Raw genomic sequence first — 17,582 nt, 5'->3', positions numbered from 1 at the left:
GGACGAACGTACGTGCCGTAAGCCGTTTTCACCTTCACCACACGGTGTTGTCCATCTCGTCCAGGATAGACTTCAAGAACACGTCCAAGGGGCCAAATTCCACGTGGAGTCATATCTTTCAGAATCCAAACGATGTCGTTGACTCTGAGTGGTGTTTGGTCACTATCGCTCCATTTGGACCTCTTTAACAGTGTCGGAAGATACTCCTTGACGAGTCGTTTCCAGAAATGGTTGACCATTTGCTGCACATTCTTCCAAGACTTGAAACTGGCGGGTTCTTGGCTGTCGAACTTTCCTGGTGGGAGAGAGTTGAACGGTCTGTTGATCAGAAAATGGTTTGGCGTGAGAGGCATTTCATTTTCTGGAAGGTCAGCGACAATCGTTAGTGGTCTGGAGTTCAATATAGCTTCGGTCTCGACCAAAAATGTCCTGAACACATCAAGCGACAGCCTTCTGGAGCCTAGAATGATCAATAGAGTGCGTTTCGCGGTCTGGATCAAGCGCTCCCAAATACCGCCAAAATGAGGTCCATAGGGAGGATTGAACTTCCAGGTTGTGTTCGTTGCTGCCATTGCTTTGTAGATTTTGTCGTTGTCGAGACGTTTCACAGATCTTTTTAGTTCCTCAGATGCACCAATAAATGTCTTGCCATTGTCGCTGAGCATTGTTGTTGGCTGGCATCTGCGGCTTACAAAACGTCGATAGGCGTTTAAAAAAGTGTCAGTGTTGAGATCGGGACAAGCTTCTAGATGGACACACCTAGTAACCAGGCAAGTGAAGATGAGGCCGTAGTGTTTTTCAATCTGTCCTTTGGCATCCTCTATATAAAAGGGTCCAAAAAAGTCGACTCCGCTGTTCGCGAAAGGATACTGGGTAGAGTCTGTCGGGAAACGGCAGGCAGGGAGGGGAGCCATGACGGGTTGAATGTTTTGAGCGGCAAATCGTCTGCAGAGAAAACATCTGTACTTTATACTCAAAAGTGTTTTTCTGAGTCCAATGATGTGGTATCTTTGCTGCACAAAAGCTTTCACTGGCTCTGTTCCTTGGTGAACGCAAATGTTATGTGCATGCTCTATATAGAGTCTCGCTATCTTGTCCTTTGCGTGCAGTATAATCGGAAATTTCTCAACTTCGAGGTTATCTGGCGCAAATTGCAGTCTTCCGCATGACCGAAGGATTCCATTGTTGTCCAACATTGGGTTGAGCGAACGGATTTTGCACTTTGAATCTATCCTGGAACCACGTTTCAGGGCTTGGATTGTTGAGAAGAAGAAATTTTGCTGCGAAATTTTGATCAGCTGATTTCTTGCAAGAATGACGTCTTCTGTTATATACTGGTGATCTTTAGGCCTTTGCTTTTTGATCCGAAAGAGCAAATTGAAGACTGTTGCTAAAGTCAGGAGCAACTTGTTCCAAGTTGAGAACCGTGTCGGGTCGATTATTTGCTCCGACAAATTGCGTGAAATTTCATGCGTTGCTAACACATCCTTTGAAGAGTTTTCAGCAGCGCTGAGCTGTCTTGTGGAAAGAAATGCTGGCGCTGTTAGCCACTTGGCTGTAATTTTGTCTGGGTTGAGACCACGGGTCCCGTGGTCAGCTGGATTTTCTTTGGTGGCAACGTGTTTCCATTGGTAAGCATCAGTTGATGCAAGGATTTCTTTGAGGCGATTCGCAACAAAAACAGGTTGCTTCTTGGTTGTCGATAACCAGTCAAGTACTACTTGACTATCTGTCCAGAGTGTAGAGCGAGTAATGTGAAATGATGACTCCTTCATGATGGTTGAAAGAAGGCGCACTCCGATGACTGCGGCTTCCAACTCTAATTTGGGTATGCTGATTTGTTTAATTGGGGCAACTTTGCATTTGCCTATTAGGTAACAAGTTTCAACATCAGTGGCTGAGTTAGGAACTGTTTTCAAGTATGCAACGGCTGCAACTGCTACAGCTGAGGCGTCGACAAATATATGGATTTCATTTTCACTTTCTGGTGAATGGCAACTCTTATTCAGAGTTCTGTTCAATGTCACTTCTGGGGAAGAAAAGTATAAATCCAAATTCTTTTGAAGTGGTTTAACTACTTGAGGGGCAATTTGATCGTCCCATTTTTTCCCAAGTTTCCACAGTTCTTGAAGAACTATTTTGAAACGGATCGTTGATGGCGACATTATTCCTATTGGGTCGAAGATCGAGGAGACAAGACTAAAGATCTTACGTTGAGTGTATGCTGAGGCATCTTTTGGGAAATCAGTGAGAGGTTTCATAAAAAAGCAGTCTTTCTCAAGATTCCATTTAACACCAAGAACTCTAACAATATCTGTCTTTTTCTCTTTGTCTTCTGGAGGGATTTGGTTTAGAATTAGAGAGCTGTTTGAAACAAATTTTGTGAGTCGAAACCCACCTGTTTGCAGACAATTTTTTGTTTGAAAAACTGCCTTACAAGCGTCTTGTTCTGTTGCATTTGATTGGATGTAGTCATCCATGTAAAAGTGCTTTCTGACGGCTTTGAGGGCTTCTGGGAATTGTTGACTGTTTTCTTTGGCACAATGGTTAAGAACGTATATTGCGCACGAAGGTGAGCAATTTGCTCCAAAGATGAGTCTGGTAAATTGGTACTGTTGTATCTGATTGTCTGCTAACCAAAGAAATCGAAGAGCAGATTGATCAATCTGATGGATGGCGATTTGCATAAACATGCCTTCGATGTCCGCAAGAACTGCAACGGGATGTTCTCGAAATCTCATCAGGACACCTAAAAGGTTATTAAGGAGATCTGGTCCTGTAAGAAGGTTTGAATTAAGCGATTGGCCGCGGAATTTTGAAGCGGCATTTGCAACTCGGCGGACTTTTCCGGGCTTATTGATATTTTCCACAGGATGGTGTGGCAGGTACCAAATTCTGTCTGGTTGAGGATCTTGCATTTCCACCGGTTTGACATAGTTTTTCTCGAGGTCTGTCAAGAGAGTCTCATTGTATTTGTCCTGCAACAAAGGCTTACGTTGAAGGCGTGTATTAAGGCTTTTGACTTGGTTCAGTGCAGAATAGAAGTTGTTTTCCAAATTTATTTCTGATTTCCAAGGCAGTTTGATTTCATATCTCTCACCATTGTGATTGATGGAGTTCTTCAAAATATCAAGAAACTGTTCTTCTTGCTTTGTGTAAACTTGTTCACGGTCCTTCTGAATGCCATCAGCTTCAATACTCCAGAACTGTTGAACAAGTTCGTCAAGTCCGGGTTCATCTGATCTGTTTCTTGATACATGGAAAATAAATTTCTTCTGCTGAGTTGCGGGCTGTTGAGTGGTGGCTGAGATACAATTCTCATATTCACCAGCGAGGGTCCAACCAAGTTTAGTTTTCACACCAAACGGTTGATTTTGATTGCCAGGTATAACATGTGTAGGGTAGGTGAATGCGAATGCGTTAACACCGAGGAGGGCGCCGATTTTGCCATCGGCAATATTTGGGAAATGTATGTGGCGCAAACTGTTGAAGGCATCACAAATTTGATTAAGTTCAAAAGTTTTTGCAGCTGCGACGTTCAGAGACGGGGTGCTGAACGTTCGAGAGAGTTCAAACGATATTTCAGTTGACTTATATGGAGTTATTGTGACTGGCTCAACAATTTTTGAGAGGGACATGCTGTTCTCTGTATTGAGAAATTGTAGTGGTACTGACTGTTGTGTTTCACGGGGAAGCTCAAGAAATTCAGCTATGGCGTCCAATACAAAACTGAATTGGCTACCGGGGTCTATGAGGGCGTAGGTATCGAAGGCTTTATTCCCCTTGAGGAATGAAACTGGAATAAGCTGCAATTGCTCATACCAATTCTTCGGTGTTTCTGAGCATTGGTTAATGCTGAACGATTGGTTAATTGCATTGCCGTTTAAATTACGTCGTTGCACGTTTTGCTGGCTTTGGTTGTTGAAAGTTTGGCCATAACGGCTGTTGGGGGCTTTGTTTGTTTGACTTTTCTGTTGAGAAGATGTATTTGGAGTTTGACTTGAAGCTTTGCTACTAGACGAAGCTGTTGGATTGTTACCAGAAAAAACTTCAGTAGAAAAAGCTGCTGTAGGGCGTTTGATTTGCTTGGCGGGATCATGAAGGGTTGTGTGGTGGAATCCACTGCAAACCTGACATCGTTTTTGCGATGGGCACGATTGTTTGTGGTGTTTGTTGCTCAAGCAGTTTGTACACAAATTATTTTGGCTGACAAGGTTGTATCGATCACTTGGTGAGCACAATTGATACTCAGGGCATGTGGCAATGCTGTGTTCTTGTTTGCACTTCTCACAAGATCGTTTTGTGTTAAAGGTTTTGTTCGGAACGTTTTGTGAAATTGACGGTTGCTTTTGCTGAGGCCCAAAGTTCCATTGTTTTCTACTGTTTTCCGCTGATGCGTTGTTGACTGACACTGAGAGATTGCCATTGTATTGCTTGGTTTGCGGGTTGTTCGAGTTGACAAACTTTGAGGCTTGAGAACTGATGGTTCTTTGATTGCTTTCTCGACTCACTTTGTCGTAGATTTGAGCTTGGAGCCCCAACCACTGTTGAAAATCCACAAGAGTTGGGTCTGAGTTGAGCTCGGTGAGACAATGTTCTGTCCATTTCAGAACCAAATGATGTGGCGTTTTCTCTTTGGCTTTCTTAATGAGTGTTTTAGACTGGAGGTCTGCTGTAAAGCCAAGGTATTGGAAGGCTTGCACAAGTCTTTTCAAAAATGAGGAAAAGGCAATGAAGCTTTGCTTGTTTTGGAAGTTCATTTGCCAGTTTTCAAGCTGGTTAATGAACGCATTAACAACTATAGTACGATCACCGAAATGTCGGATTAGTTCATTCAGTGCTGTCTGATAATAGGATGGATCGCAGGAGTAAGCAGGAATCAAGTCTTTTGCTTTCCCACTCACAGAATTCTGTAAGTAAGTTATACGATGAGTGTCTGTAATGGAAGGGTTGTTGTGAATCATCGTGTTGAAATTATTGATCCACTCGTGAAAGTGGATAGGATCACCATTGAAATTCTGAAGTTTCAAAGGTGGCAATTTGATTGAATGCTTGAAATCAACATTTCCTTTTTCCTGTGTTACATTAGGGTTCGAGTATGCTGAGCTTATGTGTTGATTGACAGTGGGCAGTAAACTCTGGTAAATTAAAGGCTGGCTCAACTGATTTTGTCCAGCAGGATTTGAGTGTTGATTAATGCACATTGGGGCATGGATCGTGGAAGTTAATGGAGCTTGACAGTTCGATGGAACTTGAGAGTCAGGAACAAACTGGTTGTTACACAACTGACTGGGTTGTGTCACATTTTGGTTAACTGGGAAAGTGCTGGTAAAACCGTGTTGACTGTTAACAGGTTGTGGAAATTGCAGAGGAGCCGTAATTCCGTTTGATTGTGGAGCTACCTGGTTTGGCAGAAAATTAGGAGCTGCAGGATTTAAGACGGTATTTTGATGCTGTTGTTCCATCAGTTGTACGGTAATTGGAGGAACACTTGCGGAATGTACCCCAGTTATAGGATTAATATATTGATTGGATTGTAGGCAATTGTTTTCTGCCACTATTTTATCAGTTGTACTTGGAAGATGTGAGGTTCTGTTTGCCACTGTGGGTAAGCAGGGGAGTTTTTGCAGATCACAGTTCAACACTTGACTATCGAGGTATCCATTTGTTCCTATTTGAACCTCAGAAGGTCCAACATTCTGTTGTAGATTGGGAAAATTATGATATTGAGGATTTCTGTTGGCATATGAATCCTGATTGTTTCTTCGCTTTGGCAACTTTAAATTAAGGGTTTTCTCCAATGCCGAGTTTTGGGCAAAAAGACCATCTGCTTGTAATTGAATAGTTGGATCTGCCAAAATGAAGGGGTTTGAAAGTGAGTGATTACCTGAAAGGTTCAAATTTTGGATTGGAGGCAAAAGGTTCTGCGACGTGTCAAAGTTGTCACTCAAGTTGATTTGAGCTGTTTCAATATCGCAGACATCTCTATTTACCAGGTTGGAGGCAATTTCAAGTTTCCCTGATCTTGTTGGAGATGTGAATTTTTGGCTGATATCTTTGTCAAAGCAGGGAAAAGGATTCGGAACGTTTAATTCGTTTCCAAGTTTAGTTTTGGATTTTAGAAGATTTTCATGAACTTCCTTTTTAGGATTTCTTTGATGGGCTTCAAGCACATGTTGAATTTGAAGTCCTGGTTCATTAGATGTTTGCAGAAACAGTGATGGTTGTCTTGGCCGTGGTGGTAATGGAGGCGGCTGATTGAAGATGTTACTGCTGGTCTGCTTTCCTTCTATGTCGCGCTGATGCTGGATTCGTTCCTTGTCGTCACTGGGCGCAGGTGTTGATTGCCGAGACAGGTTTCTTCTGCTGGAGATCATGCTGACATCATCTCTAATGCGACTAGAAGACTGACTGAGCTGGCCATCGTCGTCCAACAGATCAACTTGCAGTTCCAGTTCATTGAGGCGAGTTATTAGTGTCGTTTGCCTATTCAATATTGATGATGCAGTGCTCTGATGTGGCTGCTGTCTCATCACTTCCTCTGAGAGTTTCTTGAGCTCTGTTTCCTGGCCTTTGATTTTGTTGATCATCAAAGACAATGACCGGAAACTCTTTTTCTGCTCCACAGTTTTCTCAAGGAGATCGAGCAGTTTCTTCATTGACATTTCTGTCGCTTTGAACATATTGATGGCAAACTGACATTCAGCGCTGTTCTGCTTTGACATATTGGTGGCTGCTGCTTTGTTGTAGCTGATTGTTGATGATGTAGGTGAAGAAGCTTGTTACTGAAGGTGAAAAACGGCTTAGAACCGGAGCGACGCAAATTTTTGATGTAAAAAAAATTGTCTAAGGTTTGAATGCTAATGATCCTAGTTTTTTCTTGTTCAAAAGACCGGCGACGCAAATTTTCTCAAAAAGTGATGTCCTAGAATGTGTTTTGTGTGCTAAATCTTGCCTTTTGCGCTAAAAAAAACTTAAAAGCTTTTCCGAACGTTCGCGCGCTTTAATCGACTTTCGTTCAACAGACTTAAATAATTGCTTGTTTTTTGTTGAATTAACACAAGTTTTGGTTAAATAGCTGGCTTTAACTGTTTTAACTAGTGTGTCTGGCTACTGTAGTTGACAGGAAACTTGTGCTTTGCTACAATTATGCAGTTGAACCAATATTAGACCAGAACTCAAATAATTGTTACATTAAACTCCTTTTTCTTGAAAACCTCAAAACACTCGTCTGTTTCCCTCAAATAGGAATAGATTACCAACCAGAAAGCTTATGAAACTACCCAAGAAAATTTGTCTTAACTCCCTAACCCTAACCAAACACTATGATTAATAAATACCTCTCACAGTTTTTGCGAATTTATAACTTTGAAACCTGTTCTTTTTCTAGGAGTTTATTGTTGTTGTGACGGCTAAAGATAAGAAATTAGTAAAAATGCGATGCGTTTAGGCAACAAGGGCTACAGGAGGGCTACTGAATGCTAGAAATTTGCAGAGACGAATCATATTGTGGAAATCTTTAGAACTCTTTGGTGTATTGTCTTTTTTCGGGTTTTGCAAAAGCTTTTTCGTTATCTTTAAAACTGTGTGACTTTGTCTGCTGTTTTTCACTCTGTTTTCGTTATTTATAGATTGCATTGACTCTAATAAACTCTCAAAACTTTCTCCCACAGATAACGTCTGAGATCTGCTTTTCAAAAATATTGAAAGTAGAAAAAAAAGAGACATCAAATTTTCTGGTGACTACTGGAACCAATTTTCTTCGAAAACTCCTCTTCTGCTGATGGTAACGTCTGAAACCAATAGGGATAAAGGGACTTCGCAGACGGCAACGTCTGAGACCGAGGACTTCTGCAAAAAATCAAGTTTTGGAAGTTTTTTCCAAAAAAAAATTAAAAAGCTAGTTATTTTCGTCAAATGAAAGTTTTGATATTTGCTGTGGCGCCTAATGACTTTCTATTTACTTCCATATACAGGTGAAACCATCAAACCGAATGACAATGACTTGTTGTAGGGGTTTGTTTAGTGGTTTATTCGGCAATTCAAATGAATATGTAGTCAGAAAATTAGCTTGTGTTTTTTGAATTTTCTGATTTCAAAAAATTTTTTCTGACATTTCTCATATATATGATACTGATTGGATAAATCGATGAAAATGGCTTTCTGTTTGATTACAAATTAATTCAGGAGAGTAGTTTAAGGGTTTATTCCGCAATTGAAACGGATATGTAGTCAGAAAGCTAAATTGTGCTTTTTGATTTTTCTGAATTCAAAAAATTTTTTCTGACATTTCCACTTTATATAATGCTGATATGATATATCAATAAAAGTGGCTTTTTGTTTGATCGAAAGCCAATTCCGAAGGGTGGTTTAATAGTTTTTTCCGCAATTCAAATGGATATGTAGTCAGAAAACTAAATTGTGTTTTTTGAATTTTCTGAATTCAAAAAATTTTTTCTGACATTTCTCATTTGTATAATACTGATTGGATATATCGATGCAAATAGCTTTCTGCTTGATTACAAACCAATTCAAAAGAGTGGTTTAATAGTTTTTTCCGCAATTCAAACGGATATGTAGTCAGAAAACTAAACTGTGTTTTTTGAATTTTCTGAATTCAAAAAATTTTTTCTGACATTTCTCATTTGTATAATACTGATTGGATATATCGATGCAAATAGCTTTCTGCTTGATTACAAACCAATTCAAAAGAGTGGTTTAATAGTTTTTTCCGCAATTCAAATGGATATGTAGTCAGAAAACTAACTTATGTTTTTCGATTTTTCTGATTTAAGGAACATTTCTCTAAATTTTGTGCGTTTTTTTCGCATAATTTTCTTTCAAAGTTAGAAAATTGCCTTTACTCGCTTTGAAAATAATATTACTAGTCAAGGTTTATCAATCGAGGTGTTATAGTAACAAAAAGTTTTTTTTTGGGACAAAAATCAATTTTTTGAAGGCTTTTTGTCGAAAAAAAAGTAGAGATTTTGGATGGCTCTAACCGGGGAACAGGACATCAGAGGTAACGTCTGAGACCTCGGGCGGACTTCTGCTGGTGACGTCTGAAACCAGTAAAAAAAACAGATCCTCTCGTCGGGGTGACGTCTGAAACCCAATTTCCAAAAAAAAATCGTCTGCTGGGTAACGTCTGTAACCCAATCTTGGCTTCGTCGCTGAAAAAATTGCTTGTCTTTTCTTTTCTGTGACTTTTCTGTGTCTTTTCGGTGTCTTTTCTGTGTCTTTTCGGTGTCTTTACTGTGTCTCTTCTGTGTCTTTACTGTGTCTCTTTTGTGTCCTAAGAGACTTTTGCCAGTAACAGGGGAGACTTTTGTCCTCAAAATTGTTTTGGGGAAAGAAGGTTTTGTTCTTTGAACGAGGGGTAAACCATAAAATGTAAGAGAATGTAGATAAGGTTCAATTACATTGTTCTAGACAGTTTGTTAAGTTTTTTATATCAGTTTTAAGTTGCGGGAACAACCAACTCGTTTTGGTTGCGATAAGGACAAAAGTCAATGTTTTTTCAAGTTTTACTTCTGACTTGATTGTTGCACGACACACACACACACACACACACACACACACACACACACACACACACACATACACGTACGCACAAGCGCACACACACATCACTCGCACATCCCACTTTTGAACACAATAGCCCGAAATTCAAAAGTTATCCTCAGATAAGAGTTTTTTTATTTTGTCCTAAGAACCATAGAGTTCAGAAAACGAATTTATACCTCATAGAAGGATTTCAATATAATGAGATACTACGCTGTAATTAGTTCTAACTGAATCATAACAATTAATTATGCATGCTTTATGTTTTAGCAAAGATTTATTTACGAATTAGACAAAAATCTGTTTGAAAATAAGGAGTGATGAAAGTTGTTAAAATTGAGTAACCTTGACTTCTTCAGTTTTGAGTTTGGTGTCTCCAGTGAGATCATCCAGTCTCTTATACTGCACTTTGCAACTATCCTGCAGGTTCAGATACTTGGCAGCCAACACGTCAATCTCGTACGCAACCTTCTCACGCGATATCTGCGAACAAATTAATTAGATACAGTCATTAAAATTAATTAAAATTAGAATATTTAAAAGGCAGTCCTGGATAAATAATTGGTATGCAAAGAATTTGTCTGGACTGCGTGCATTGCGATGCAGAGGTATACCCAAATCGTCACCGGCAGATATGCCCGATGCGTGTATCTCGTGTTCGTTTTTACTATGTTAATACATTGAAACTGGAACAATATTGCGGAAAATAGGTACTTTAGCAGAAACCGGCAAAATGGAAGGGAGTAGCGTATCCCGTGTTCGCAAAAGTGTCCTAATTTTAGCCGCGAAATACAAGTACAAACTTAATAACCTATTTTTCGCGCGAGTTGTATTACGCATCCGCTCCATTTATGTATCGATTTTTCGCACGCAATGTAGCTCGATTTCGCATATAATCCGCAATTAAGCCTAACTTAATTACTACTTATTTAATTAAGCCTAACTTATTACTACTAGTAGTCCTTTATTACTACTTTATTACTGCTTATCTCTACTTATTAGTACTATTTTTTACTACTTATTAAAATTGGCCAATCCCACATTGATATACAAAGTCTTTGATGTGCGAGGGATTTTTCGGAAAAAAGATCAGTTTTTGTGGTTGCATGTATTTAAAGTACTTTAAAGCTTTGAAGGCTTCATTTAAATCTTTATTAAAGTGCTTATTGCATGCACAAAATGCGCGCGAATAATAGATACCTAAATTGAGCGGAAACGTGCTACAAGATTTGTTACCTAAACGCACCGAATGGTCTTTTATTTCGCAAAATTGGCGGAACCCCTTTTTCGAAAAGTAAGATACAAAGGATGTCACCTAATTTCGTTCATTGTATGTAACTAATTTTCCAGCCAATTTTACAAAGGCGGAAATTTTGGGGTATACCTCTGCATCGTAATGTGATGTTCTCGGCGTTGGCTGGAATTAAAACAACCATCCTCGAATATAGCTGGACAATAAAACGTGTCCTGGAATTTGGCTGCGGACAAAAAAAGTGTCAGATTTGCGTTGGGTAAATTTCTCATTCATATCTATAATTTTAAATATGAATGAGAAATTTACCCAACGCAAATCTGACATTTTTTGTCCGCAGCCAAATTCCAGGACACGTTTAATTGTCCAGCCAAATTTGAGGATGGTTGTTTTAATTCCAGCCAACGTCGAGAACATCTTGTAGTCCAGACAAATACTCTTCATACCAGTTATCTCTCCAGGACTGTTTTTTCATGCCTGGTATCGGTCGTTTGTGCAGCCACAAAATAACACATAAAAACTCAATCAAATTAATTATATACTTTTTGGGACCTTTTGCGTTTGCCACAAACGCCAACATCGCATAATACAAAGGAGAAAAAAGATCTTATTACTGCATTTGTCGTATTTTATCACTGCTTTTGAAAAGTGGCATCTATGCAATTGAAACACGCAACTAAAACTTGAACTCTTGAACAGCATAAAATTAATAATCCTTAAAAAGCATATGTCAAATATTGTAAAAAGGCTAAGAAACCACGCAACAAAGTTAAATACAACACAGCTACAATTAAATTTCACTAATTTTTCTTTTGAAATCGAACTGTGCACATGTCCAAAAACCATTAACTAGACCTTAATCATAAAAAATATTCAATTTTTCTCAATTAGAAAGTCGATGTGACTTGTGTGTTACTGAGACTGAATAACAACACAAAGATGAAAACCAACATGAATGAAAAAACAACGGAAGCAATTTTTTGCTCAAAAAAAGTGGTCGCAAATTGATTAAACCATAAGCCTCCCAATTCAGGTCTTATATTAGTTTCAATCTGGTTTCCATAAAGAATTGATGAGATATATTTCCACTGGTTTGAATAAGAGACTGCAAACTTATTACAAAACAAGGACAGCAAAGTAAAAGGTCACTGGTGTGATTTCTGTGCGCCGGAATAGAAAAATTATTTATAAACTGGAACTATGACATAGATTCAAATTGTTTAATTATAATTTTTATTTGATTTGTCATGACTGACACTATGACAAAAGCATCAGTAAGATAGAAGAACACCGACCAAACATAAAAAAGCTCAGAATTTTTTTGTCAATTATGTTGGAAAAATAATCTCTTAACCAGACAAAATGAATTGAATATTTCAGACAGATTGAAATAAAATTCATGATAGAGCCATCAAACTTCATTTCAATGAAAATAAATAGCAACAAATAACAATACAACAAACCAAACTTAAAACTCGGTTAGTTAGAGAGACAAGCAAAGTTTCAGAGTCAACAGGACCTGTCAATTGTAGACAAAATAACAGAAAAACAACAATCTTGAATATTTTATAATCTTAGAAAGCAAGTAGATTCAAAGTTGCCAAGACCACTAGATATGAGTTGAAAGCGTCAAAAAGAAACCAAATATGAATCAAAATTGGTTCCAAACTGAAAATCATCTCTTTTTTCCCATTTTTTTTTGTTCTCAAGTCATAAAAATACATTTGGTTTGAAAAATTTACCTCTACTCTCTTTTCATTTTTTTTCTTAAATACAAAAATAATTTTTATCTTACACAAAAATGCCTCAGATTATACAAAATAACAGTAAATTTTAAAAAATGTGGCTGTATACGAATAGTTGATATACTGTACTAGTCGATAATAAGTGGTCTCGAGCCGTCAAAAAATGGAAAAGCAAAATATTTCGATTTTTAGTACCTAAGTTTTCCTCAAAATTATGATATTTTTGATCAAATGTGACAACCGTTACCATCTAATATGATAATATGAGCTGTTCAGGAAATTTATATATATATATATATATATATATATATATATATATATATATATATACATATATATACATATATATATATATCGTCCTTCTTTGTTTCTGAGCAATAGTGATCAAATGCTGACATCATGCAAAACCCTGTTAAACGTTGGTCCGAACGCGTAGAGTGAACAAATTTTGTGAAAACTTGCTGTGCGAAAGTCGAATATTTTTTGCCGGAGTAAGAACGAAATATAACTTTTTTATACGTTTTTAGTTGATTTCTAAAAAATTCAGGATCTGTAATTCGTTATATTAGATACTTTGAATCACTTTTTGATACTACACTTGATAAAGATATGGCTCTTCAATTCTTCTAAAGCAGTTTTTTGGTTTTTTTTAAATCTGAAAGGTGAAAAGGCGAGAAAAGTCAATTGAATTGATCCGGGCTTTTCCAATTAATTTATATTGTTTCCCTCCTCAACTAATATCAATTGATTAAAAAAATTGATGTATGACTCTAAATAACTCATAGATGTAAATGTGGATACTTTTAACTAATACTCGAGGTTTTTGATGAATAAAGGAGAACTTTAGAGTGAATTCACGGTAACCATGTATAAAGATAAAACAAATGGTCAAATTTATTAATAAGATGTTTTTTAATCCTCGTCAGATTTGTTTATTATCAGTTTAGAATTATGAGATTGATATTCAATTTCGAATAATTATCTTGAGTTGAATTAGAATCTGCGATTCTCTTTCTTTAGCGCTTCCTTTGTTAGTGGTATTTTTACTATTTTCCTGTAATTTGTTGTGTACATAGGTTTGACATTGTTCATTGGGCAACATACAAAACTGTTCATGATCTCAAAAACGGATCCTTCAGCATGTTAATTCCGACTTGTGGTGATCCGAAACAAAGCGGGTGTTTCCCGTTAAAACTCCCCCTACCCCAACTTAGTGGCCATCTAACCTATAGCCCACCCTCCCCCCAATCATGGTAATTATACCCTAATGCTAGGTTATAATTTCGTGGGAGGGGATATATAGGGAAAGACCCAAAAAATTAACAGATTACGCTTAGGTAAATTACTCTCAAACGACAGGTGACGAGTCGGCGCTGATTGAATATAGCTTCAACTATGAAAGGTAATGACTGAACAGGAGAAAAGTACGGGTGTGTTGAAAATAAGGGTGGGGGAGCTACCTCATAACATTCGAATTTCCTTAAAACATGAATTTATTCTTCCTGAGTAACTTAAGAGTGCTACTGACAGAGTTTAATGCTCGGGTTGTACCTGTTTATCCCGTTATTTTTGACGAGAATTCAAACTGCTCAGAATTTGGAAAGAACGTTCTAGAACAAAAACGGTTAGTTCAAAATTTGCATTCAATCAAAATAACACTCCCCCAATTGATTCGTAATGGTTATCTTGCCAGATTATGGCAGAATCTGCCAGAATATTGCAAGATAACCATTCAGTCTGCCAGAATGTTACCAGATAACCGTTTTTCTGTCTGAATCATTCAAGATAAGACTTGTTCTAAGCTAAATGTCCATGGTAGCTTGTTTGTTTGCCAAAATAAAAAAATAGTCAAGTACCGACTGAAAATGCAAAGATACTAAGTCTTAGTAACATTTTTACTTGGATAACAGGTTAGGTTTATATTCGAGATCTGCTTTTGGAGTTTTAAATACAATTAATTCTAATTAAAATTAAAATGTCTCTCGCTGAAACACACTTGGAGTTAGGTACGGAAGAGAAACTAATAATGTTCAATGCGAAAATCATGATTATATAATTTTTTGTTGATTGCGTCGAATTGAGCGATGAATTTTATTTTTAAATGTTTCAAGTTTAAGCGCTCGGTTGTTTTTCTTATCGCTTAAGCGATTATTTGTTTCTTAACCCACTTATGCTGTAAAAAATAATTTGCCGCGTTCACTGCATTTTGAACAAGAAAAAATTTTACCCGAATTCACCGCAATATTTAACTTTCTTAGTGATCTTTAACTGCGTGACACTTCGACCCAGATTAGCCCTTTGTTCGCAGACCTTTTGTTCGCCATTGAGTCGCCGAACCCTCTCAATATTTAGTTGGTGCTCTTTTAACAGCTTCCTTTTCTCCTCAATATCTTGTTGTGTCTCCACCGCAATTTGTTCAGCCGTCTCTAATCCCTCCTTCAATTTGTCCCTCCTCCCCTCCATTGAGGCAATGTCCTCCTCTTTGGCTTGTAGTTCCTCGACCAACTGAAAATGGGATATCTTTAATAAATCGAAATATAACTTTTCAGAACACCAGTACCTAAATTTCAGAGTAGTTCAGTACTGAATCAGGAGGTTTTTCATAAGTAACTCAGTACTGATTCAGAGTCTGTTCATGTCACATTTTGGTCTGATTTTCTCTGATTCAGACTCTAATTCAGACTCTGTCAGAATCATGCATTTATTTTTTCAAAAAAACTCATAAAAATACCGTGCATTAAAAAATAGACTCAATACAGATCTGATGAATTTTCATTTTTAAAGTCAATACTTGGTCGAGGTGTTCGTCGACTGTCAATATATTTTCAAGAATATCATTTTTGCCCCGAGTTCTATTTTGTTGGGCATCAGCCTGTAACAGAGTAACTTCTGGTGCTTTGGAATCTATGATTATCAATTTTGTACGTTCAATACACTATATATGAAGACTATTTTTTAAGACCAGCTTAAGTCGAAGTTCTAAAAGTCAAAACCAAGTCTTACCATAGCCAATTTTGGTCGAGTACGGTCTTTTCATGGACAATTTTGGTCTAAGAAGGTATTTTCATACGCTAAGACTAGGGATCTGAATAAAGTAACCATTTAAAGTAGACATTAATGCTATAAAAGTACGCTATAGTAGCACACGCGTTTTTAGACAATGTTTAAGCTGAACAAAGAACAATTTTGAGTGTCATTTCAAAAAGTGTCATTATAAATATAAAGTACCCCCTAGAATTCCCCAGAACTACAAAAATATGCGCTGAAATCCTTCAGATTAAAGTTGTCTGTTTGTTTGTGTTTAGACTTGCTAATTACAACAAAACATCTAAAATTTTTTCCTGAACACTAAATAAATATAACTTTCATTATTACTTATTACTTTGTCGAACACCTTAATTACAACTTTAACCGCTACACCGTGATTTTTTTTTTATTATTACAGCTATTGTTACGACAGTTTTCAACCCTATCTTCAACGTTTCTTTGTTTAAACCTCAAAAGATTAAGTTTTTTTTTCGGAGTAGCTCGAATCCAAGAAATTTGAATGTTTTGTGACTTTGCTTTCATAATATGTGCATCCCTTCGTTTTCCACGCATTCAAGTGCTCCCGAATAAGTTTCAAGTCTTGATCAGTGTTTCTCTAGTGAAAAACACGTCTTGAATTGACAAATCACTATGGATCACGCCTTCCTTCAAGTTTATAGACTTGTGAACACAAAGTTTGCTCGCAACTTGTGAGATCTAATTCAAGTCTTGGCCATGACTTGGCAAGTCTTTAGTCAATTCTTGTCCAAGTCGGGCCAAAATTTGGCAATTTTTAAGTCAAGTCTTGTCCAAGTCTTGATTAATGCGCAGTTAAAAAGCGAATTAGAATTTTGATAAGATTCATCAAAAATTACTGCACTTAATACCAGCTAAACGTTGTCAAATTTTTTTACATGAAATTTTATAATCTGCCCAAACTGTTTCTGATTTGAGCATCTATCAACATAAAATGTCCCATATAGTCACTCAGAAACCATTTTTTTCAATGGGCAGAAAGGAGTGATCATGAACTAAGGAAACATCAAATTTTTTTTTTTTGATCTCTATCAATGTAATTTTGTGGAAGTGCTCGCATTTTCTTGTGCTTCGTATTTCATTCTGGATGGTTTTGAAGACAAATCGCAAATTGTGGTTTCTTTCTTTCATTGCCAAACGAAAGAATACCAACACCAAATATTGGGTTCAAGAAGTGACTCAAGACTTGACCCTAGACTTATCAGACTTAAGACTGGATTCAAGAGGTGCCAAGTCTAAAATGTAATCACAGCTCTGATACTATATTGATCCGAGACATGCAATTTTACTGAATCAGTGCTAATAAGGACTTGACTTTCGTTTGGGGCTCGAAAATTTGTTTGATGACATGTTTGCTTGTATGCACCTCATATCTGTTAATCATACGAAAAAATACTTTTATCAGTCCCTTGACCAATTTCTAAAGTACATAAAGTCCTTGCTGGTAACGGAATCAACCAATGAGGGTAAACTTTTGCAGTACCCTTATACCTTAAGCTCCAAAAATTTTCTAACCAGAAGAAAAGTAAACATTGATAATCGAATCATAAGAAAAAGACTTTGGTTACTCTAATGAAATTAGTTTTCCACACTTCATTTTCAGACATTATGATTATCTATTGTACTGCAGCTTGCATTGAGTTCCATTAAAATGTGATTAATTCGATTTTAATCAAGACTATTTTTAGCACGATGTTAAATAGATTTTGCATTGCATCGGAATCGTCACGGCAACTAATTTTTTCGGTAAAATTTTACATTCAGTTGAATCATTGTGATTTAAATCTTTATTTCACATGCCTACACACTTAACCTCATTTGTCAAGTTATTGGATTTCTGCTATGGAACAAACTCCAATCTACTTAAGTGGAAAAACACAATATTCGCTTCCCTAATTCAATACCCAAGAGGCGTTAATCAAACACAAGAATCTAAACAAAACATCAACAATTTGTTT

General features: G+C 37.2%; 1 protein-coding gene across 1 annotated transcript in view; it reads right to left on the bottom strand.

The window, feature by feature from the left end:
- Positions 1 to 17,231, bottom strand: part of LOC142357030 (uncharacterized) — a 51,893-nt gene extending 34,662 nt beyond the window's left edge. The window contains exons 1-3 of the mRNA XM_075408749.1: positions 17,193 to 17,231; positions 14,872 to 15,066; positions 9,910 to 10,047 (exon numbers count right to left, since the gene is read on the bottom strand). Of these exons, the coding sequence (XP_075264864.1) occupies positions 9,910 to 10,047; positions 14,872 to 15,066; positions 17,193 to 17,231 (372 nt within the window). The remainder of the gene's footprint in view (positions 1 to 9,909; positions 10,048 to 14,871; positions 15,067 to 17,192) is intronic.
- Positions 17,232 to 17,582: the final 351 nt, after the last annotated feature.

Source organism: Convolutriloba macropyga, unplaced genomic scaffold, assembly GCF_964194025.1.
Source record: "Convolutriloba macropyga unplaced genomic scaffold, txConMacr16.3 SCAFFOLD_1219, whole genome shotgun sequence".
Taxonomy (NCBI): Eukaryota; Metazoa; Xenacoelomorpha; order Acoela; family Convolutidae; genus Convolutriloba; species Convolutriloba macropyga.
This window is presented reverse-complemented; position numbering and strand designations above follow the sequence as displayed.